The 24,068-nt window shown below is 34.0% G+C and overlaps 1 protein-coding gene across 50 annotated transcripts in view; it reads right to left on the reverse strand.

Moving 5' to 3' along the window:
- The window catches only part of LOC106872489 (centaurin-gamma-1A), a 168,006-nt gene that overhangs the window by 131,870 nt on the left and 12,068 nt on the right, over window positions 1-24,068 (reverse strand). For all 50 annotated transcript variants that reach the window (XM_089364620.1, XM_089364597.1, XM_089364618.1 and 47 more), the window contains exon 2: window positions 402-460. In XM_089364620.1, the coding sequence (XP_089220746.1) occupies window positions 402-460 (59 nt within the window). The remainder of the gene's footprint in view (window positions 1-401; window positions 461-24,068) is intronic.

The raw sequence follows: 24,068 nt of genomic DNA on the forward strand, positions 1-24,068 counted from the left end.
AATGAGGCTAAAAAGTGATTTAGCTGGCTGTCATAAATAGTGATGAAAAGCAAATTTGTTCAAAGTGCAAATATGCTCTCTAATATATGTGCTCATCTGAGATAAAGATATATAAAAGACACATGCCCCCCCACCCCCATAACTCAACACATTTAACTGTGACAAATACTTTAACCTGTGACCTTGACGTTAACAGACAAAATCTATATTAAAGATACAGTATCTGATTTTATAAAGTAAGCTACTATATCTCTATGAATAATTGATTTTAAATAACAATATAACTTGGTGACTTGGTTCTATTTTTAAACTTTATTAAAACACTAAAACAGTGCAAAGATTGTTTCTAAAGAGATTTTGGAACTAAAACCATCAACAGTAAACAAATATCAATCACTTACCAACTTTAAGTCTGGAACAGCTCTACTCAATGTCCATTCCTGACTATTCACAAAGGAATCTGAAAGGAAAATATGAAATAATTTTGAAATATTCATAAAAAGAAGAATAAGCTAAAGAATTATTATATATTATTTCTGAGTGTTATTTCTAGACTAAAACTGTCTGAAGAACCAATAGCTTCCTATGGAGATATACATCTAAAAACCATCCTAGATCATTAACAATATTCAGAGAAAACATCTTATGAAGCTAATTTTATTGTGAGCACTTCAAGTGGTCTCCAGCAGTTGCAGAAATAACTGACACATCTCATTCATAAGTCAATCAAATCTAGTGATAATGATCACACTTCACAGATAAGATCTCTCTGATGTAGGAAAAAAAAAAATCAATGGTAGACATTTGGGAATTAAACAAAATAACAACATCCTCTCTGAACTTGTACAAAACATCAAATGATATTGGTGAGGGAATAAACCATGTACTATAATCATGGACACTTCTTCATGTAAAACTAATTCAAAACACAATTCAATTTAGACTTCTTCTACATGTTACATAACATTTAAAATATCAGCATATATTTCTAATCTTGATAACTTTAGAAAATCCAGTTTTTCACTATATACATCAGTGAAAATGATTAGAGACAATATTTTTTTTTTTTTTGAGGTTGCAATTACCATATTTGATGAGGCTATTGAAATTTCTGAAAGCCCTACAGCACATTCTTTCAACAAAAGTCATATAGATTAACAATTTCATCTTAACAAATTGAGCGATATTGTGGAAGTTCACCAAAATTAATTCAGATTCATTTTCAATAGTGGTGCCGCATTTTCAGGGATCACCTAAAACACTGCTCACAAAAATTGTTAAAGGAAGTGTAATGCTAATGAAACATTACTCTCATTTACTAAAGTTTGAGCACTTTTTTAATTTAGTGTTTTCATGCTGAAAGTTTACATACAACAATAGTGTCATATACAATGTTGATGCTAGATGATACTAATCAGCTTTTGTTATGTACAAATGTCACAATAGCAACACTTAAATATAACACTCCTATTTCTCACAGCTGCCACCATCATTATGAAACACAGAGTAACAATTTGTCAAGCTTTTCTGTAATATAGATAGATAGATAGATAGATAGATAGATAGATAGATAGATAGATAGATGAAGTAAACATAAGAGATGTTTTGCTCTACATAAAAACTGCAGGGTCTACTCAAAGGTTTTTGCAAGCTCAATTAATTCCATTGCAATGTTGGAAACCCTTCTATATTGTCAAAAGGTATCTCAGGATCACAACTGTTTCACCCCTAAGCCTGTATGCTTCACCTGAGTGGGGCAGCAAGGAATGAATTTGTTTTCATCCACACAAGAGTTACACTTGCTGTCTCTTATCAACCCTAGCCACCTTGTGCAAAGTATCTGCTGCTGTGCCTATATATATATATATATATATATATATATATATATATATATATATATATATATATATATAAGTTCCAAAATATAAACAAACACAACAAAGGAACAAATGGAAAATTCACACAGGAGGCAGGACATCACCGATTCCCCATCAGTTATTGTCCAAAAGATCCTTACAATTTCACACCTTTAACAATAATATTGTCACAGGAAGCTGCTGGGAATAATGAATAAATGTTGGGGACAGTGATGAAAACAAATATGACACGAATGTGAATATACAAAGAAAATAAAATAAATAGACATTATACAAGCAAAATAAGGCCAAGAATCTCTAAGGCAAGACAAATATGCAAAAGAAATGGAAATGTCGTATAGAACTGGAAATGAAAAACAGGAACAAATGGGAAACCAGGAAGAAAGGGGGGGGCGAACACAAACTATGTTGAAAGTAGAGGAGGAGACAAGGGAAACATGACTGATCAAGTCAACAGTTAGGCAAGAACGGATATGGAAGAGAGGGATGAGAATGGTTATGGGTCACATGGCAGTGGAGGGAGTGAGGAAAAGTGAAGGAGGGCAGAGAGAGAGAGAGCAACAGGGAGGAAAGTTGGTGGGAGAGAGAGAGAGAGAGAGAGAGAGAGCAACAGGGAGGAAAGTTGGTGGGAGAGAGAGAGAGAGAGAGAGAGCAACAGGGAGGAAAGTTGGTGGGAGGGGAGAGAGAGAGCAACAGGGAGGAAAGTTGGTGGGAGAGGAGAGGAAGGCAAAAGAGAGGAAAAAAAGAAGAGAGAGAAATATATGTCACACAAAAAATATTCAACTGAAGAGGTAAAAATAAGCAAGGGTGTGTAGCTTTACATCAAATAATAAGTTTCAAAATTTAAATAGAAAAACAACAAAGGAACAAACAGAAAATTCACATATGAGACAGGACGACCTTGCTAATTCCTCCTCAGTTACCCTTCAAAAGATCCTTACTATTTCATGCCTTTAAAGATGATATTGTACACTTTTGGTGGCATCAACAATGAGAAGCTGTTGCAAATAGCAAATTAACGTTTGAGTGAGACATACTTATAAATATGAACTTCACTCATTTTTTTTTTTTTTGTATTGTAATTTGCATAATGTTACACTTATCATTTGCAATGAAATATTCTTATTATATTAGAAATCAATATTTTACATCTATTATATGTTTCTAGGAGTTTGATTTACAATTGTCAGCTGATTTATTCTAGAATATGTACATACTAACAGATTGGATTCTGATGAGGAATTTTTATTTCTAAACTAAATGTAATAATGTTCCTATCCTCAAGGCTACCATACGTATGTGAGTTAAGTAACATGCTAATATTCAAGGCTAATGCATCTGATGATGATTGGCACTGAAACCATTCAAAATGGAGATGCAAATATTGATTCATAACATATATAAAAATGTTTCGTGTCTAAAAATAAGGTTAACAGCCTGAAAACTTATCAACTTTGGAAAAACATCTCATCTCAAGCATTTAATCATTTGTAATTCACCAGCTGAAATAGTTTTAAGCTTTTTATAAATTGGGAATCTTAACTTTCTACTAGAAATCAGTTTGTAATCTACCTTTAGATTTTGTATTTTAGAGTCTATTTTTTGTCATAATATAAATTTCTTTGCTATTTTATACAACTAAGTTAATTTCTTTTTACCCAAGGTTTTTTTTTAAATTCTTACGATACATGTAACAACTAGTTGCAGTTAGTTGAATCCCTTCTAATGCTACCATAAAGAACAATGGTTGTACAGTTTTTGTTTGTTGAGAGATGAGATGTAGCAAACAAAATCCTAAGTAGTCAACCTTAATTAAAATATCTTTTAGTTCATTGTGACCTTGAAAAGTTTCGATCACATACAAGGCAAATACCAAAGAGTAGGGGTGGGAGAGGAGGTTGCTTTCTACTAATGTAAACTATAGAGAAAAAAGATAATCTTTAAGGTAGCTCTGACAAGAACTTGTCTAATCACAGAGGATTAATGTTGTCAAATCTATTTGTGAAGCAAGGGATATAAGATCAATTTGCTATAAATCATTTCTCTGTTTTATAAACTTCAGGAACAAATATAGTAAGTCACTCTGTGTGTTTACTACAGTCACCTGCATCTTTAAATTAAAATGCCGCCCCCCCCCCACTCTCTGTCTCTCTCTTTTAAAAATTATGAATTGGCAAAGATATTAAAAAGAGTACAATCATAACAGTGCAGTCTCAAAATATAATATTAGTAATAGGCACAGATGTGGCTGTGTGGTTGAGAAGCTTGTTTCCCAACTATGTGGTTTCAGGCTCAGTCCACTGCACGGTAACATGACCAAGTGTTTTCTATTATAGCCCTGGGCTGGCCGAAGCCTTATGAGTAGATTTAGTAGATGGAAACTAAAAGAAGCCCAATTGTTAAATGTGTGTGTGTACGTCCTTGTCTTATCATAGAATGGCTGTAAACAAGCGTAATTGTCATACAAGTAATCTCCTGTGAAAAACATGTCTGGTCATGAGTAAATATCACTTTGCTTTGAAACATGAGCATTTGGCTATAGAAGAAAAGTGGACGTAATAATGATATTACATTTTAAAACAGCTGCAAGGCACACCCTCGCTCAAGTAACCTAAGCTATACATGTCATGTAATTTTCAATGAGTAAAACCTCTTGACAACTTAAAAAGAGGTTTAGATAAATGTATAAAGCTTTTCAGGTTCAATAATTGTATTATAATATGTAGAGAAGCATGAAAGACAAGAGAAATAAATTAAAAAAAACAGTAAGATGAGGCATTTGTTAATCCTCAATTTTTCAATAGCATTCAGAGGCCAGAGCTACACTCAGTCATCTACAAGAATAAATAGGAAATCAATATTATGCAAAATAAGCAAAAGCACTTGTCCGTGGCAAATATATGAAATTCCAGATCAACTTTAGATGCAGAATTCTGATAAGAGTGAATCAGAAAAGACTACAGGCTCTGTGATGATTTGCAGGAAGAAGTAGATAAGTTGTGTGTTACTCAGATAAAGTAATTACAGCTAAAAGTAGAACCAGCAATAGGGATCATGTCTCAAGAGCAAAGTGGGAGAAAGAAATTCAAAGAATTGGCATAGTTGTTGAATGGAAATGTTCTCCCTAAACAGAAGGATCCCTTCTTGGTACAACAAATGCAGAAACACTTGTAGCAGCTGAGCCTGGCACAGCCACTGGCTCTCCAGACCTCAGTCAAACCGTCCAACCCATGCCAGCATGGAAAACAGACATTAAACAATGATGATGAGGATTCTCTTGAGTATGAAAATAAACTTAAGAGGTAGGCCAAGTGCAACAAAAGTTACTTGGCATTTGAAGCATTAACTGCAGGGTTCTTGTAATGTAGAACAAATGTACAATATAGAACAAATGTACAATATAGAAAAAATATATGACAGATAAGAAAATGCTTCAGCCATCACCAGTCATTCCTTTTTAAAAAAATTCAAAAGTAAATACCAAAAGTGTTTTCAATTTACAGAGAATTTAGTTCTCATACAAAAACAATATTGAATCAACAAAAAAAAAAACTAAAAAAAAATGTAAAAACCTTCAAATTAAAGAGGTCAGAATATGAACAAGAGAGAAACATCAAGGACTTGGAATAAGGTAATCAAGATCAATTGTAAAACATAGTGCGGCACTCAGATGAAGTTGTCCAGACCAATTAATGCCAACATGAAAAAGAAAAAAAGCTTTCCTACCACACTTGAGTGAGTTGAATCAATGAAAGCCTTTTTAAATGAATACTAAAAGAATAATATACTTATTCCAATTATTAGTGTTTTATTAATTAAAAAAAAATATAAAAGACAGGGTATAACAATTAAGAATGTAATTCTTTAACAGCAATAATTTTTTTCTTTTACTTAATTTAAAAAAATTTTCATTTTATTCTTTTATTTTCTATGTGAAATAAAAATCAATGCTTATTACAAAATAACGATTTGAAATCCAACATATTTTAAGTCCCTTGTAGAAATATGGGAAATATGTAAATGAATTTTCATGAGTTGAATAGAGAAACTGGAATTTAAAATGATCTCACTGGATAGAGATAATCTACAGCAAATACTTTCAATGGATGTAGGCTGCTAATAGAAGAGCTAAATACACTTTTGTACTTAGCAAGAGAAGGTCAAACTTAAATCGATTTGCTAACAGCCAACAAATTATGTTAGCAAGTGAAACATAAAAATTATTTGATTAAGTCAAGAGATTATACAATAAGTCAGGAATTTGCTGATAAAGTTAAAAAGACACGTCAGTTTCAACAAAGATGTTTAACAGATCAACAACAACAACAACAACATTTAAATGTATTTCTCTAGGATAAACTAGAGATGTCAATAAAAACAACAAACTGAATTATATAACAGAATAACAACCCTCAAAAAATTCATTCTGGAAAATGATAAAACTAGTAAGGAACAAGGAAAACATAGGCTGTGGTTTTTCTAACCATTAAGTCATTATATTTTTGATTAATTAGCTAAATATAGTTCAAAGATTTAATCTAAACTTCAGATATTGTTACCTACATTTCTAATTAGATAAAATAGATCATATGTCAATCTATAAATGGAGATTTTGTTGTTCATTTATAAGTCACAACAATAAAGTAGCAAAATTATGATAATGTCTAAAAATAATTATAAAGGAAGTGTCAACAAATTTCAATGGTAACTTCTAAAAAAAAAAAAACTTACAAATAAAATATCAACATGATAAGCCCTCTTTTATGATTTAACAACAGCATATATGATAAAATGAGCTTATTTACATTTCAGCAAACTTTTAATATTGTGAAATTAATCAGATATTCCACAAGGGTATTGAAATAATTAAAATAACTAAATCAATGAAGAGAATATTAAAATAATGCCTAATAGTGGGAAACAAAAGAGTTGTTAAAATTAGTAACAAAAAGTCTTGTAAACAACAAATTCTATTTTGACATGGTACAAGTTTGTTGATTTATCATTTCATATCATTGTACACTGCTGCAGGCCCAAGTTAGTCTTTTTCTTTCTTTCTATTTACAAATATTCACGTCAAGACTATTAATACTTAGCTTTTTCACACAACAACTAAAATATTGATTTAAAACACTGGCACAAATATGTACCACTGGTACATATCTTATTAACCAGACAAGTGGAAGCAAAGCAGGCTCTGACAGAATTTTAACTCAGCATGCAAATGTTACGCAGGATTTCATCTGATGTTCTACCAGACCTGCCATATCATTACCCACAACTCTTCCTCTTCAGACTTCACAAATTCAAATATTTCTTTGCTGTGACATCTGCATTTCCAAATAAAGACAGCATCAAATCTATTTTATAAGTAAATGAATTTGAATAAACAGAACACATTTTGCATAAGGGACAGTATGATCTGATTACTCAGCTAACAGCACTTAAATTGCAAATATTAAATTTGCCAATCTGTAGAGTAGGACTATTTACATAGAGTACAGGTGCCAGAAGGGTTAGAGAAAACAGTTTGGTAACAAGCCCACCACAGCCACTAACTTGGCTAATTACAGATATTGAACAACCTATGAATTCTGGTTTCTTCCTTCGTTTCCCTTGCAATGTCAAATGGTCAACAAAAGTTACTGACACTACCTGTCCTCCTCTAAGCCATTACTTATTTCATTTTTTTTTTAAAGTTACATTCAGTAAGTAGATAGGCATGTTAGGTTAAGCTAAATTTGTAAACATTGGTTTCAAGCAGGTTATAGGCTCATTCTGTTGTATCCTTCCCATGTTCCAATCAAACTAGCTACAAACTAGAAATGGGATTCAGTAAATAAAGCTTTTGTTTTTTGGAACATATGAAAAAGGGCAATGCTCTTTTGTTTTCCTTTCATTTAACATCATTTCATGCAGATGCCTTTTGTAAATTACAATTAAATAATTTTAGAAAACATTGTTAAAAAGTTATTAAAATAAGACAAAGCAAAGGAAAATATGCTTCCTATAAATATTTTAACCACTAGTTTAACATCTGCTTTATTTCTTTCTAATTAGACTTCATAATGTTAAATGATTCATAAAATTAACATCTGGCTAGGAATCTGTACCATTTACTTACACTATCTACAGATTTAATAGCATTTAACTCGCTTCTTTGCTCTATCAATTTTAATATCATTCCAATTTTCTGCTCTTCATAATGAAACTCAATCCATCAAATTAACCCTCGTACCAGCTTATGTCAACGACACCATTCTTCATTTGGAGACATCTCTGCTACCATTTGCTTCCATAAGATATTTATAGAACATCATTGGCATATCATGACACATTATTATTATTATTATTATTATTATTATATAGAGCACCATCCGAGGGTGATTGTTGCCAGGGCTGCTGACCGGCTCCCGTGCCGGTGGCATGTAAAGTGCACTATTCAAACGTGATCATTACCAGTGTTGCCTTACTGGCACGTGAAAAACAACATTCAAGCAAGGTCGTTGCCAGTGCCGCTGGACTGGATCCTGTGCAGGTGGCAAGTAAAAAACACCATTCAAGCGTGGCTGTTGCCAGTACCGCCTGACTGGCCCTTGTGCTAGCAGCACGAATAAAGCACCCACTACAGTCTCAAAGTGGTTGGTGTTAGGAAGGGCATCCAGCTGTAGAAACTCTGCCAGATCAGATTGGAGCCTGGTGTAGCCATCTGGTTCACCAGTCCTCAGTCAAATCGTCCAACCCATGCCAGCATGGAAAGCAGATGTTAAACGATGATGATGATGATGATGATTTCAGGAAAGAACCTAGTTACACCCTTACTTCTGATGAATTATCCATAATTTAAATGAAACATTTTCACACATGCACTGACTTCAACAACCTTTGTAAGAGTCTATAAATTATTAACCTTTTTAAAATTACAGCAACATTTGGCTTTTTCAGAGTCAGAAAGTATTTCACTCCAAGCCTCTATCTGTATTCTACAATGTCTAAGTGCATCCTACAAAGAAATACAGCTCTCAGTATATGACTGGCATCTCAGACAATATTCAAATGAAAGCTATTTAATTTGTAAGGTAGGAAATGGTTCACTTTGTGATGCAATGTCTAACAGGCACTCTCTGTCAATGAAATTCGGAAACTGCCCTCAGTGTTTTATTCTCTCAGTTTGAAACACTTGAAAATTATGTACCTTCTACTTTAGGAAATTTGATACCGACATGTGTATCTGTAAATATGATATTATTAATTCCTTATTAATTCCACATCTTCCTGGCTTCTTAATTCTTTACTTCTTGATTTTGTAAATTATTCCCTCATAACATCACCTATCTTCTACAAAGACAAATCTCAGACAAACCCAGCCTATTTCTAACTAAAATTTCAATGATTTATTTTCAAAATTTTGTCTCCAAAAATTCTTACTACACTACACATTATTTTATAAGAAATAACTTAGTAACCAATATCTACATTTGAGTCTGTGCAAACTATAAACTTACTAAGCTTCTGGAACATTCTAATATTTAGCTAAATGTTCCTCAAATCTTTCTATTGTTTTCAATCTCTCATGAACTTTAGCACAACCAATCTGTTAACTGCTTTCAATAAATGTGATTCAGTTTAAGACTATATACCCAGAAAACTTTGCAAAGTCAGGTGATTCTTAAACTTTGAAAGAATTGCATAAAATATTCTAAATAAAAAAAAAAAGTATCTTGAATCAATTTTGAAACAGAGTAGTAAAAATATTTCAAAAAGAGCTCTTGGTATGATCACACAACCAAAAAACCTTGATTGGTGTAATAATTAAATTATGACGAAACACAAGAAACAAAAACATTTGTATTATCTGAGAAAAAATTATTGACATACATAATGTAAGTGAACATTTGCAAAGACGATGCAAAGAATAAAGAATTTGTGAACTGTAGAAATCTGTATGACCAAATGATTGGATGAGAGAGAGAGAAGGGGGGAGGGAGGGGTGCATAGCTATTCCTAAGAAAAATATTCTAAAATGTTTTGTAGTTCAATGGCAAAATATAAGCAATATATTCAGAAGGCGTGCAGTAGTTAAAGTAAGTTAATTAGAGTATTATGGAAATTGATGTAAAATTAACCAAAAGTTTGGTTTGGATTTAAAATAATAATAATAATAATAATAAAATATCAAATTCTGGACAAATGAGCTAAAAATAAATAATATTCCCACATCAATGTTTGAATAATTAGTGACATGGAACATAGCCAAGGCAGATGAACTTAGTAAGAAGCAACCAAGCCATGCTAATATGAAACAAGCTAAGAAAAGTAAGGGATAACATATATAAGGAAGTTAAGGCGGGGGGGGGGGGAATTAACCTAATATTTTAAATAGTATTAGCTTTGATAAAAAATGATGACTGGAAGAACAATAATTAGAACGATGATGATAATGAATTATAGCGACAAATAGTTAGAAAAGAATCTACAAAAAATTGGAGACACTTATAACAGCATGAAAAAAAATTAAACAGACAAAAATTAGTTTTAACCAACTTGATAATCTCAAATAGGAAATGCAAGCTCTAGCAATTCACCAATTTATCAGATTTTTAAGATAAAGAAGCTTCTGTATCATAAGAACATCCTTCAGAATTTAGAAATGTTAATTTAAGGATTGGCACTCACACGAAAATAGTGGTATCTAAACATTTCAAGTTAAGGTGAAATTGAAAAGGCATTGAGAAAAACAAGAAATTAAATCATCCTAATATTTTAGAAAAATATAATTATAAAATGCATCTGTGCAAAAAAATATATATATATATTTCTTAGTAATTTCTAATCAGTAAAATGTATATGTGTGTACTAGTTTTCAAACTAATCAGTATTTAAATCGACAAATAAGGCATGAAGTGACACTGACAAAACAACCTCCCCCACCCCACCCAATTCTCAAAACCACATTTATATACGAAAATCAAAGTACAGTACAACCATAGTTACACAGGCTGCAAAACAGACAATATTGCATTCTATAATAAATGACTGTATGAAACTAAGTGCCAATGCAAAACAATGTACATTATAGTGAATGGAAAATAGGTCCTGGGCGACTGGTCTAATTCAACAACAAATAAAACACTTTTGTACCTTCATCACTGAACTTTGAACAATTTAAAACTCCAGTGGTGGTGAAAAATGTTTAAAGTTCCTGGTCCTTACCTCTGCCTCTCAGTTCCCTAATAATAACATATTAAATAATTGTTTGTATCACATGTACAAGGTTCATTGAAATTAAAGATACCATAGTTGGTACCATTGCTCTCTGTACTTTACAGAAGCTTTATTTTGTCAACCCCAGCAGCAAGATTGCTAAGCTTATTACAAGATCTTTTGCAACTGATATGACTAAACTTTGAAATGTCTACAAACAGTAAACAAAATCTGTCTCCAAGATGGTGTACTTTGTATTAGAGATGAACTTAATAATATCATTTTTTGACTTAGTTAAATTATGAAGTTTAAACTATTTCTTTTTATGCTGAAGTCTTATCCAAATTTTAACTAAAACAGTCTCTTTATCAATTTCTTTATGTCCAAAAAATCTGGGACATTCATATAACTGATATAAAAACAAACAATAGAATCATTTTTGAGTAGTTGGGTTTTTTTGTTTTTTTTCATATATATAAATTGTGACCAACAATATCTGTTAGAGATAAGACACGTCCCTGCACATCAGTCTTTCTTCAATGTGTGTCTTCTCATTTGGGTTTTTTTGTCTGACAGTTTGTTCTACTGATTATTATAACTGTTATCCAAGTAAAATAAATTCTTTCTTCCTCACTGGGATCTATATTTTTATTGTCTAGTACTCAAGACCCAATACAATTATCGTTACAATAACTTGAATTAAAATAGTATTCTCCATTAATACAGCTACTAATGTTACTATCAAACTATAGAATTTGATCAAAGTTAGATTTAACTTTTAGGCAATAGCAGACAGACTTTATTTTTCAAAGAAATCTACAATATTTGTTTAATTTCACAAGTTTTGTTATTTTTCATCATGTGCACATTTAACCCTTTAGCATTTAAACCAGCCATACCTGATCCAAATACTGTACCTGTTTTATATTCAAACCAGTCAGATCTGGCCTCTTGCACCTACCTAACAATACCATTCTTAAACTATACAATCACATCATAGAAATTTCAAAACTACCAGATAATGCATAATTAATTCAAGACAATGTGAATAAATAAACATAACATTTGACAGAATAATTTGAATGCTAAGGGTTTAAATTTACATATTTAAAATCAATCTATAAAATTAGAAGAATAAAAGGAAATAATAGATGTATAAAAGTGTGTGTAATAAATCTAAAATGTAAGAAGACTATAAAATTAAAACGAAGGAGAAGACAAGTGACTTTCAGCAAAACTATAGATGTTAGAATAATTTGTAAGTCAAACCAGTTGTCTAGACCAATTATTAGCTTCAGACCATACAAATTAGAATAATTTACTAACTACTTACTAATTGCTTGCATTAAATTACACAGCAGAATTAACAGAAAAAAGTGCTGACAACTAGATACTCAAATAAAGAATTTAAGAGGAGTTTCTGAGGTTAATTACAAATTGAAGTATTACTCTAATTTTCACAGATCTTCATGAAGACAATTAGAAAATACTTTATGATCTCTAAATACATTTCCCTATTTTTAAATCAGAGTCAATAAACTGGCTCTTAGTCAAAAGGTACAACCCAACTACAAGTTGGTCAAATAGTAGTCCACTCAGATAGATGTAACATTCACTTATATATATATATATATATATATATATATATATATACACACACACACACGTATATATATATATATATATATATACATATACACATATATATATACACACACACACATATATATATCATCATCATCATCGTTTAACGTCCGCTTTCCATGCTAGCATGGGTTGGACGATTTGACTGAGGACTGGTGAAACCGGATGGCAACACCAGGCTCCAGTCTGATTTGGCAGAGTTTCTACAGCTGGATGCCCTTCCTAACGCCAACCACTCAGAGAGTGTAGTGGGTGCTTTTGCGTGTCACCCGCACGAAAACGGCCACGCTCGAAATGGTGTCTTTTATGTGCCACCCGCACAAGCCAGTCCAGGGGCACTGGCAACGATCTCGCTCGAAAATCCTACAGGAGCCAGTCAGGCGGTACTGGCAACGGCCACGCTCAAAATGGTGCATCTCATGTGCCACCCGCACAAGAACCAGTCCAGGGGCACTGGCAACGATCTTACTTGGCTTGCCGGGTCTTCTCACGCACAGCCCATTTCCAAAGGTCTCGGTCCGTAGTCATCGCCTCGATACATATACATATATATATAATACAAATGATATGTGAGCATATGCATATATACATACGTATATGTACATACCTACATCTACATGTATATATAGATGCATATCCAGGTACAGGACGTCAAAAAAACATGGACAAAAAAGGAAGGGGAACATAAACAAAACACAAAAAACAAACTTTTTTTACGGACAACAGAATGAACACATAGGAAAACAGACAAGCCACATATGGAACTTGTCCTTCATCAGCTGCCTCTATTCTCAACTAGGCGTTTCGAAGATAGGGTTGTGATATGTTTAGATGAACAAAGGCCATTGTGTTAGTGACAGAAAAGACAAGGGACAGAGGGCTACATTGTCTTAAAAACAGGAGATAGATTCTAGAGCAGTGGTTCTCAACTGGATCTGCTTCTTCTTCTCTTCCTAATATCTGTCTCACTCCCTAGTTCCTCACAACTACATTCTGGAGCTCTTTCCTTGTCTATGTTTTATCACCAATACTTAACTTAGGGGGCCTCTACACAGCTATTCGGCCCACTTGGCTGAACTGCAGCAGACATTAGGTAACGTAGTTTCAGGAACACTAAGTCTGGAGAAAAGACAGGCTGGTTGCAAATGGAACATCATTAACCGATCAGAACTGACCTAACTACAAAATTTGAAACTTAACATCCATCACATCAACCCATAGCATAGAAAAAGCTGCAAGGCTATTAGTTACCGATCTTAAGTGTGAAAAACTGAATAAGCACAGGAGAAAAAAAAACAAAAATCAATGCATAAAAAAAGGAATAAAAAACAAAATTTTAAAATGTATTTAGTGTTCTTTTAAAATCAGGCCATAAAATGTTTGAAGTTAAATATGAATATTTGAGGTGACTAGTAATGGTTTAATTAAATAAATTTAAATTTTTAAAAAAATGGATAATATTAGTGTGAGAAGAAAAGAGAATGCTATCAATTCTCCTTCCAGCACAGAAAACATTATACATTGTGTTCATCTAAATTATTACAAGTTTCAAACAGAAATTGAATATTTTTTTCATTATTATTAACCTGTAAAAACCTGTTTTTTTTTTCTTGTTTTTTATCTTTTATGCCAGAAGGTTGGGCAGTGTCCTCGACCAACTATAGGATTTCCAAGACTTGTGAGAGGGAAGGAGAGAGAGAAAGATGTCCTGAAGCCAGAAGCCTGGTTCAAATGCTTGTGACAGAATGGACTCTGCCAAAGACACCCATGGTGCCAGATGGGGGGGGGGGGGGTGTTAAACTGAATGATGGTTAACTCTACCACCTAAGAAGGCCATGAACAGCTGGAACAAATGTTGCAAATCATCTTCTCTGACTTTCTAACAATTCTGCCAATACACTGTGGATTGGTACATTTTTAGTGGCCCAAAAAGGAGCAAGACCTCAGCAAGATTTGAACTTAGAGCACAGTATCAAAATAAAGATTGCAGAGCATTCTGCCCAATGCCCTAACTACTCTGCCACCTTAAATAGAATAGATCTCAGACACCACTCCTAGATGATTAAATCAACTAACAGCTCCAGGACAGATTTTAGTAACAGGTTTAAATCTAATCTTGAAAATGGACACAATGTCTAACTCAGAAGTGGAATATTCAATCAATTGCCCTAAAATTCTTTTCATGAATCTAAATATTTTTGTCCTGTGGATTCCTACCTTCTTAGCAGCTACTGAGTCATATTTTGCATGTGCATCTGGCTTCCCAGACCCCAGTCAAACCGTCCAACCCATGCCAGCATGGAAAACGGATGTTAAATGATGATGATAAATTAGACAATATGATAAAAATTTTAAATAGACTGGTTCTTCTATTTAAAGTATGCACAGTAAAAGAGGGCCAGCCAACCAATAAAAAAGCTTCTACATAGCTGCTCAATCTGTTCGAAGAAGTAGCCAAATTTCCTAAAATCACACACAAAAGAGACAAGATAGTTACAGCAAGCAAGAAAAACTTCTGATAATTAATTTGTTTGATGACAAGTGACTAGGAGTTAATCAGCAACAACATAGAGAATCAACTTACTTTTAAATTAAGTCATAAAATACACTAAACTGGGTCTGTGTCCTAGAAGAATGAAGCTATTTTTATCTTGTATAAACCTGCCCCCTGCCATATATTTACAAGCTACAATAAACTTCTGTGTACACCAGTATGGGAATTAGTGAACCAAGCAGATAATAAAACACTTCTCATTGTTCCATTTAATAATATCATTAAAAGAGCTTTGAAGACAGATCTTGTATATAAGGACCTGTCTTTCACATATAAGAAATAGAATGATATTCTTTTTATAGGTAAATCACAGCAGGTGGAACAGTGATCATGGGTCTTGTAAAAGAGCTCAGAAACTGCTGAGAGTGATGTAGTTGGTGTTGAGTGTGAGTAAACAGACATGAGCAGGGAAATATTAACAGGAGTGAGACTCAGAATACTAAAGTTCTGAGGGGAAAGAAGTGAATAAAGCAGTTAGTGCAGGGGCCCAGATTACAAGACCCAAAAAGGGTAACAAGAAGAGACAATTGAGCCTAGCTGGAAGTGGCATGCAACCAACAAGTTGGAAACAAACCTCTGTGGTAATATAACCATAGCAGAGAAGACAACATGTCTATGGACTTAAGTAATCACATTCTCCTAGTACCATAGCTCAGATTAGTGTATCTCAAGTTTTGGGGTTTTTTTTTTTTTTTTTTTAAGTATAAAGAAAGTTGTTCAGCATTGATCAAGCAGGCCAAAGGGTGTTTCAAAGGTATTCCAGTTGTAATGATCTATTTTTAAATTTTTTTTTATTTTTTGTATATCTACTGTAGAGTTTGATTTGAAGTAATTTAACTGTTTTTCTGCCAGTAGATTGAGTGCAACCATTAAGGGACTTCCCCCATCAGGTGGATGCTGCATTAACCCTTTAGCATTTAAACCAACCATATTCAGCCCATATAGCCTACCTGTTTTATGTAAAAACTGGCCAGATTTGGCCTTTCACACATACCATACGATGTCATTCTTGAAATTTTGAAGCTATGAGATAATCCATGATTAATTCAAAACAATGAGAATAAATCAGGATTACTGTTGACAAGAGTAATCTGAATGCTAAAGGGTTAAGTTCTAAGAACAAAATTAGTGTAGAGACAAGTGAACGTTTGTCAATCAGCCAGACAGCTTTGTTTTGGATGTTGTCTAGGGTGAGGATGTGTAGTAGCAGCAGCAGCAGCTTTGTGCCACACATGGAAGCATTATCCTTTACGATTCTTGTGATTTTATAGATCTTTTCTGTATTTAGAAGATAAAAGAACAACTGAATGAAATTACTTTGAAGATTAATCTTGGTAAATTTAATGGAAAGCATCACTCTCACAAATCATGCAACAATCTGAAGATCTACAGCAAGCCTGCAAATTCAGATAACTGCATAACTTGTGTAGGGAAGGGTTCTCAAAGTTTACAGCATACCTTAATTATAATAAGATTTGAAAGCTATAAAATGGTATTTTGAGTATGAACTGACATCTAAATGTTAGTGTAAAGTGAAATTTAGACATTCTAAGCACTGAATTGGAATGGAAAAGAGAAAAGGAAAAGCATGAAGAGTACTTTGTGAGAACTTGTAGATATTTAATCTTCATTAACATTATTATTTTCATTAACTTTAATTATGTATGAAATAAGTAAAAGGTTAATTCAACATATACAATCCAATCCAGTCAACTCCTAGATATGCTGTTTCGTTTAGTTTTTTTTTAATGGCTTAATCTGAAGAGAAAGAGTAGCATTCATGATCTTTTAGCAGGGCCTCTGCAGCTGGTGGGGAGAGAAACCATGTTACATGAATCGCTGTATCAGAAAAAAACCCAATGAACTCAATGAAATTATCCTCATGCAGAATAGCTGGCCTAAATCCTTGCAGTAAAAGCACCACGTTGGAGGTATTAAATCAGACAATGGATTAAGTATACTGACCAACAACAGGTAGAGTCCATTTATATTCTGTGACAAGGCATCATTTAATCTAAGGCTATGTTTGGTAGAAATCACCCCAAAGTATTTCACAATGAAATCAAACCTGGATCTACAGGATTACAATGTAAACTTCTTAATTACATGGTCATAAATAAAAATGATCTCATATATTGGAAGGAAATCAATTATTTCTTCATATAAATAATCATTTCTGAAATACTGTTTAGTTTTAATTATGAAAACTCTTCAATTAGTTAAAATTGGGTGGTGGTGGTGGTGGTGGTGGTGGATTTTGAAGTAAATTTAAAATAATGTTGTATTTTTCCTTTCTTAAAATTCTATTTTTCAAAATCACTTTTTGTGAACTAGATGAACATTGATTACTGAATGATGTGCTATTATAAGCAAGATCAATATTGATTACAAAATAATGTGTTCAATATAGATGTCAGCCATTTCAATGTTACAAAGAGAAATGGATAAGTAAGCTGCAACTAGAAACTCAGAAATTTCCTCTTTCAAGCTTCCAACATGGAATACTGCAATAGTTTGTTGCATAACACTTTGAGCTCCCCAACATTTTTAACTATTAACTTTTTGTAGTTGTATACAAAAATTTGCACGTAAATCGGAATTAAGCTGGAATGCTCAAATATCTTAGGGCAAACATTCATTCAAATTAATGGTTTAACTGAATTGCTTGAATAGAAATATATAATTTAATGTTCCTAAGGTTTTCAAAATTGGAAATTTTCATGGAGAGAGAAATTTAAGCTGTGCTTGTTTATTATTAGATCCACAAAGGCATATTTTTCCCATATCTGGGACAGCTGCTACACACAAAAATAATTCTTAAACACATCAAAAACAAAGACTTCTGATTGACTGGCATGAACTCATTCACAAACCACTCCAACCTTTTGCCCATGGGCATTACGTCTCTTCACTGCCCATTCTATTGAATCTACAACAGCTTCTGCCACTCCTAAGCTATCCAGTTGCATACCACCTCCACTTAAGCCCACTCACTTCTCATTACCCGTTTTGGATCCTATTAGGTTAATATGGAACCCTAGGTCCTATATTCCTAGTAACCACTATCCTGCTCCTTCTTCTCAACAACATTCAACACTCTGAAATTCTCTTCCTACTTGCAACTCCTGCAGACAATTTGAATGTTGCTCATATCAATTTCACTTGTCTTGGAGGGCTTTCAAATGTCATGTGCACAGACCCTTCCTTCTGGTTAAAAACCATTAAAAAAAATTATAGTTCTGGAGTTGTTTTTTCTGGTTGTCTGTCCTGGCAGCATTTTATATATATATATATATATATACACACACATACATGCATTGTTGTCATCATCATCGCCACTGTCGCTGCCAGTGTACAGGTAGGAGTTCACCAAGTCTCAGTTCTCATCCCCCTCTTGCTTATCTTAGTACTCCAGGCCTTAACAGAGGAATTCAAGACTGGCTACCCCTGAGAGCTCCTCTATACGGATGAATTGGTTCTTATAGCTGAATCACTACCTGGCCTAAAGAAGAAATTTCAGGTGTGGAAGCAAGGCCTGGAATCTAAAGGGCCACAGAGTTAATTTAGCAAAAAGCAAAGTCCTAGTAAGTAGGAAAACAGACAAATTACAAGTCCCTTCTGGGAGATGGCCCTGCTCAATATGTAAGAAGGATGGTCGTAGAAACTCCATATGTTGTACCCAGTGCAAGCTTTAGAAACATAAGAGGTGTAGCCATATCACAGGTAGGTTAACAAAGAATAGTCTTTGTGTGTGGAAAATGTGCAGGTACAATAAGCACTCACAATGCAGACAATAGACTGCCTCAAATGTTCAGGGTATCATTAGAAGTAGTAGATAGCTTCTGTTACCTAGGAGACCAAGTTGGTAGTGGTGGAGGAAATTCTGAAAGTGTAGTTGCTAGAATAAGAAAAGGCTGGGCAAAGTTCAGAGATCTTCTACCTTTGTTAATAACTAAAGGCCCCTCCCTCAGAGTGAAAGGCAGATTGTATAATGCCTTATATGCACAGCTATGTTACATGGCAGTGAAACATGGGCTCTGACTACAGAGGACGTGTGAAGGTTTGAAAGAAATTAAGCTAGCAGGCTCCACTGGATGGGTAATGTCAGTGTGCACACAGGGCAGAGTGTAAATGATTTAAGAGGAAAACTGGGTATAAGAGGCATCAAATGCTGTGTGCAAGAGAGAAGAAGGCTGTGCTGCTTTGGTCATGTGATGCGTATGGATGAAGACAGCTGCATAAAGAAGTGCTGAACTCTAATTGTGGAGGGGACTTGAAGAAGGAGTGGACCCAGGAAGATGTGGGATGAAGTAGTGAGAAAGGATCTTCAGACACTGGGTCTCACTGAGGAAATGACAGGGGACGGGGAGATGTAGAGATTTGCTGTACTTGGTAAGAAATCTTCAAGCTAAGTAAAATCACTGCCTTCCACACAGAGTCTCGTCAGGTGTCGATATAAAAAGCACTGGGGCTGGTGCTGGGTAAACACACCCATGCTGGTGACATGTAAAAAGCACCCAGCACACTCTTGTTAAGTGGTTGACATTAGGAAAGGCAGCCGTCAAAACCATGCCACAACAAACAATTGGAGACTGGCCAGCTTCATGTCAAACAGTCTAACCGATGCCAGCATGGAAAATGGACATTAAATGGTGATGTTTTTTTTTATACGTCTCTAAATTCTATAGTTAGGCACAGTCAATTGAATCAAAACTATAAATGGAGTAAAGACAATGTTGATCCTACTGGGATTTGAACTCAGAATGTAAAAAAACTAAAATCTAATTTACTGTTACATGTTTAAAAGTCCAGTGCTTGACTATAACACTTTTAAAACTACAATGGAATATATGAAAATATGAAAAAGCAACATGCCAATCATAAAAAGTGTTTTGGAAAAGCAAAACTGTGCAAACTACATTTGAACAAAAAAAAATATATATATTTAAATATACAAATAGGAACAAATCTAAGATTAAAACTGTTGGAAATCTGACTACATTGGAGTGATATTTTTAACTAACCAAGGTCAAAACGTTAGAATGTGATACGAGTGAATAAATGTCTTTTCAACAAAAAAAATAATTCATCCTATTATATTACACTTGAACCTATTGACTAATGGTTAAATTAGTAGAAAAAATCTAATACTGCTTATATGTATATGTGCATGGGAGAGAGAGAGAGAATGTGTGTGTTTGTATGTCTTTTAATGATGAAATTCCAATATTTTCAAAGCCATTATATAACATTAGAGCATTCCAGCTGAATTAAGCTTTTTTTTTTTTTTTTTTTTTTTTCTCTCTGGTTAGTTGATATTTATGTCAAGTCAGGCTTTGAATTTCTCTACACTTACCTTCAGGAAATAACTACTACTCTGCTTTTACAAATATTTATATAAAATTTGAAGTAGATATTCAAGCAGTCATCTCTAAGTTTGTCGGGGTATACACAATGAAGTGATAATATATTGTTTCAATGATGCTTTCTCAAATAGGTATGAAACCTAAAATATTCAAAGCTAAAAAACATACATAGTGATGATAGCAATGTCCCCTAAATATAATCCTAGGTGATAGAGTATTCCCAGAAACTACAATACTCAGCACAGCCAATTTAATATTTTCCTATATCAATTTTTTTTTTTGGGGGGGGGGGGGGAAGGGGGAAGCTTATGGACCAGTTAGACCAGTGGTTCTCAATAACTTTTTACCAATGGACCTCTTTGATGTTTAAAAACTCATTTTATAGATACTTCTTTCCAAATTTCTACTTTGTTTTCCACATATTCACTTTTGTAGGTTGAACCATGTAAAACATTACAAAAAGAAACCTAGCCCTTTCTGGCAATAAATACATCAAAATTTTTCATGGACCCTTAGAATATTATTGTGGATCCCTAATTTACTATTTTGCTTGTATGGATCCACAAAAAAAAAAAAAAAAAAAAAAAAAAAAAACTCATTTATGCCCCCACCTCACTCCCAGGGCGCATAACAACCCCAGTTAAGAGCCACTGAGTTAGACAAAAGACCTTTTGGTGGGACTATTGAAGGGAATAGAAAAACACATCATGCGTTATTCTCATCCCAGATATCTGACCTAAATGCTTGCAACAGAATGAACTCTACTGAAGATATTCAAGACAAAGTGGCAGCATTAAACTAGAAACAAATATGGTCTGTCACCCAACAACAGATATGGTTCTTCCAATAAGTTTCTACACAAAGTTTGCTATATTTGTCTGCATCAGATTATTAAGTCTTGAATTAATACAGATTCTTCTCCTTTGATTGTGCCTTGATGAAGATGGCTATCTCTAAAACAGGAATGAAACATGACCAAGATCTTCTAAAATAAAGATGCTGCATAGTAGTACCTTCAGTTAATATAAATAAATATTAATATATATTCTGATATTTTGATATAAAATACCTTTTCTCAAAGTTCAAAAGAGAACAACAAATTCAAATGAGGAAACTTTCCAAGTTTTCAGCTAAATTTTTTTCACCAAAGCATTCTTCCTCCCAGGACTCGCGGTTTCGATCCCCAGACCGGGCATTGTGAGTGTTTATTGAGTGAAAATACCTAAAGCTCCCTGAGGCTCCAGCAGGGGATGGTGGCAAACCCTGCTGTACTCTTTCACCACAACTTTCTCTCACTCTTTCTTCCTGTTTCTGTTGTACCTGTAATTCAAAAGGGCCAGCCTTGTCACACTCTGTGTCACACTGAATCTCTTCGAGAACTACATTAAGGGTACACGTGTCTGTGGAGTGCTCAGCCACTTGCACGTTAATTTCATGAGCAGGCTGTTCCGTTGATCGGATCAACTGGAACCCTCGTCATCGTAACCGACGGAGTGCCAACCACCACCACCATATTACCTTGGGTCGAGAGGGGACTTTGCACCATCCACTGATCTGGTCAGTAGCCCTCAACAGGTTATCCCATATGAGCCTCCATTTGTCTTCCACATCATGTGATGGTATATCCTCTATTTTATCAAATGCTTCGCATAATACGTCTCTAATTCTCTGCCCATTTGTGGGATCCTTAAGCTTCTGGACCCTTCTTCTCCATGCTGGTCGTCTTCTGGGCATCCATTTAGCCCTGATCCTGAAGTTGCTAACTACTAATCTATGTTGTGGGCTGCATTCTTCACTTGGGAAGGTTTTGGCATTTATAAGTAGCCCTCTTTCCCATTTCCTGGTGAGGATGTAGCCAATTTGACTAGTGTGTCCACCAGATCAGAAGGTGAATAGGTGACTGAAGAAGTCCTACCCCCATATGGTTAGAATATGATCCCTTTCTAAGCATTTAATCAAATGCTGAGAACTTCTAATCAACTGGGGGACAGTACTGAAATATATATGTAGGTTACTTTATTTTATTTTTTCAGCTTAACAACTTGTAATCAATTCATTTGTACTGTTACGTTTTTTAAAAGAAATTTTCATCATTTTATAACATACAAATAAATTATACATCCATTTTCCCTCCATTTTCTTTTTCCTTCAATATTGATAATATATAATTTCAATAATCCCTAACAATATACCAATGACTTTCACATATGACAGGGATTAACCAGTGGAATACCTTCGATTATATAATCCCTAATGAGGATATAACTTCTTCAAATTAACTGTTTTATACATGTGTGTGTGTGTGTGTGTGCATATGTTTGTGTGTCTGTGTTTGTCCCCACCAACATCGCTTGATAATCGATGCTGGTGTGCTTATGTCCCCGTAACTTAGCGGTTCGGCAAAAGAGGCCGATAGAATAAGTACTAGGCTTGCAAAGAATAAGTCCTGGGGTCGATTTGCTCAGCTAAAAGTGGTGCTCCAGCATGGCCACAATCAAATGACTGAAACAAGTAAACGAGTAAAAGATATATATATATATATATATATATATTTTCGGATTTCGGCAGTATGTATGCTTGCTTTTTTGGGTCGATGCCATGCCCACCTGAGGAAGAAAATCGCCAACAATACACATGCGGTTAATGTCAGTGTAGGTGTTATTGGTGGCGACAAAAAGGAAAAGAGAAGAGGAGAGGAGAGTGGAGGTAGAAAAGAAGATAGGTAGGAGGAGGACGAGATAAAGTGGAAGAGTTACAGACAAATTGTAATGATTCCCATTCAAGGTGCAGAAATGGCGTAATCCGAATGAACAGGAACAGTAATCCGAAGGTAGAAGAATCCCGTGAATTAGGTACTCCAAAGTCAGTCAGAAGGCCATGGTCCATGTGAGCATGCAGTATACAGGGAATCAAAACAAAGAAGAACAAACAAGAAAAAACAATAATGCAAAGACATGGTACAAGTACTGTATTATCAGACGCTCAGGAAAGGAAATATATATATGTGTGTGTGTGTATATATATATATATATATATATATATGTAGAGAGAGAGAGAAAATTTCTTGCATATAACACGCCAAAAGACCACATTAGTTAAGAATTATAAAAGTAAATATGGAAGAGAGTGAAATTTCTCGTAACTATATACAATATGCCTCCCAGAACAGTTTGTAAGCAACTGTAGGAGAAATAATCCAAATTCATAATGTCATAATGATATTAATTTGTTTACTTAAAACCTGAGTGTTTACTGCAAAAGCAAAGAAGTTAGTCAACCTGTAAGAAATACTGTGTTTCTGACATACCTTATTTGATATTTTCAATCCATTTTTTTTTTTTTAAAACAAAAAAAAACAGCTAAAATTCATTGGTTGTGATTAACAGAGCTCAATTAAAATTTTTCTCACGTCTATCAAATTCC

The sequence above is a fragment of the Octopus bimaculoides genome, chromosome 16, assembly GCF_046866305.1.
Source record: "Octopus bimaculoides isolate indiv1 chromosome 16, ASM4686630v1, whole genome shotgun sequence".
Taxonomy (NCBI): domain Eukaryota; kingdom Metazoa; phylum Mollusca; class Cephalopoda; order Octopoda; family Octopodidae; genus Octopus; species Octopus bimaculoides.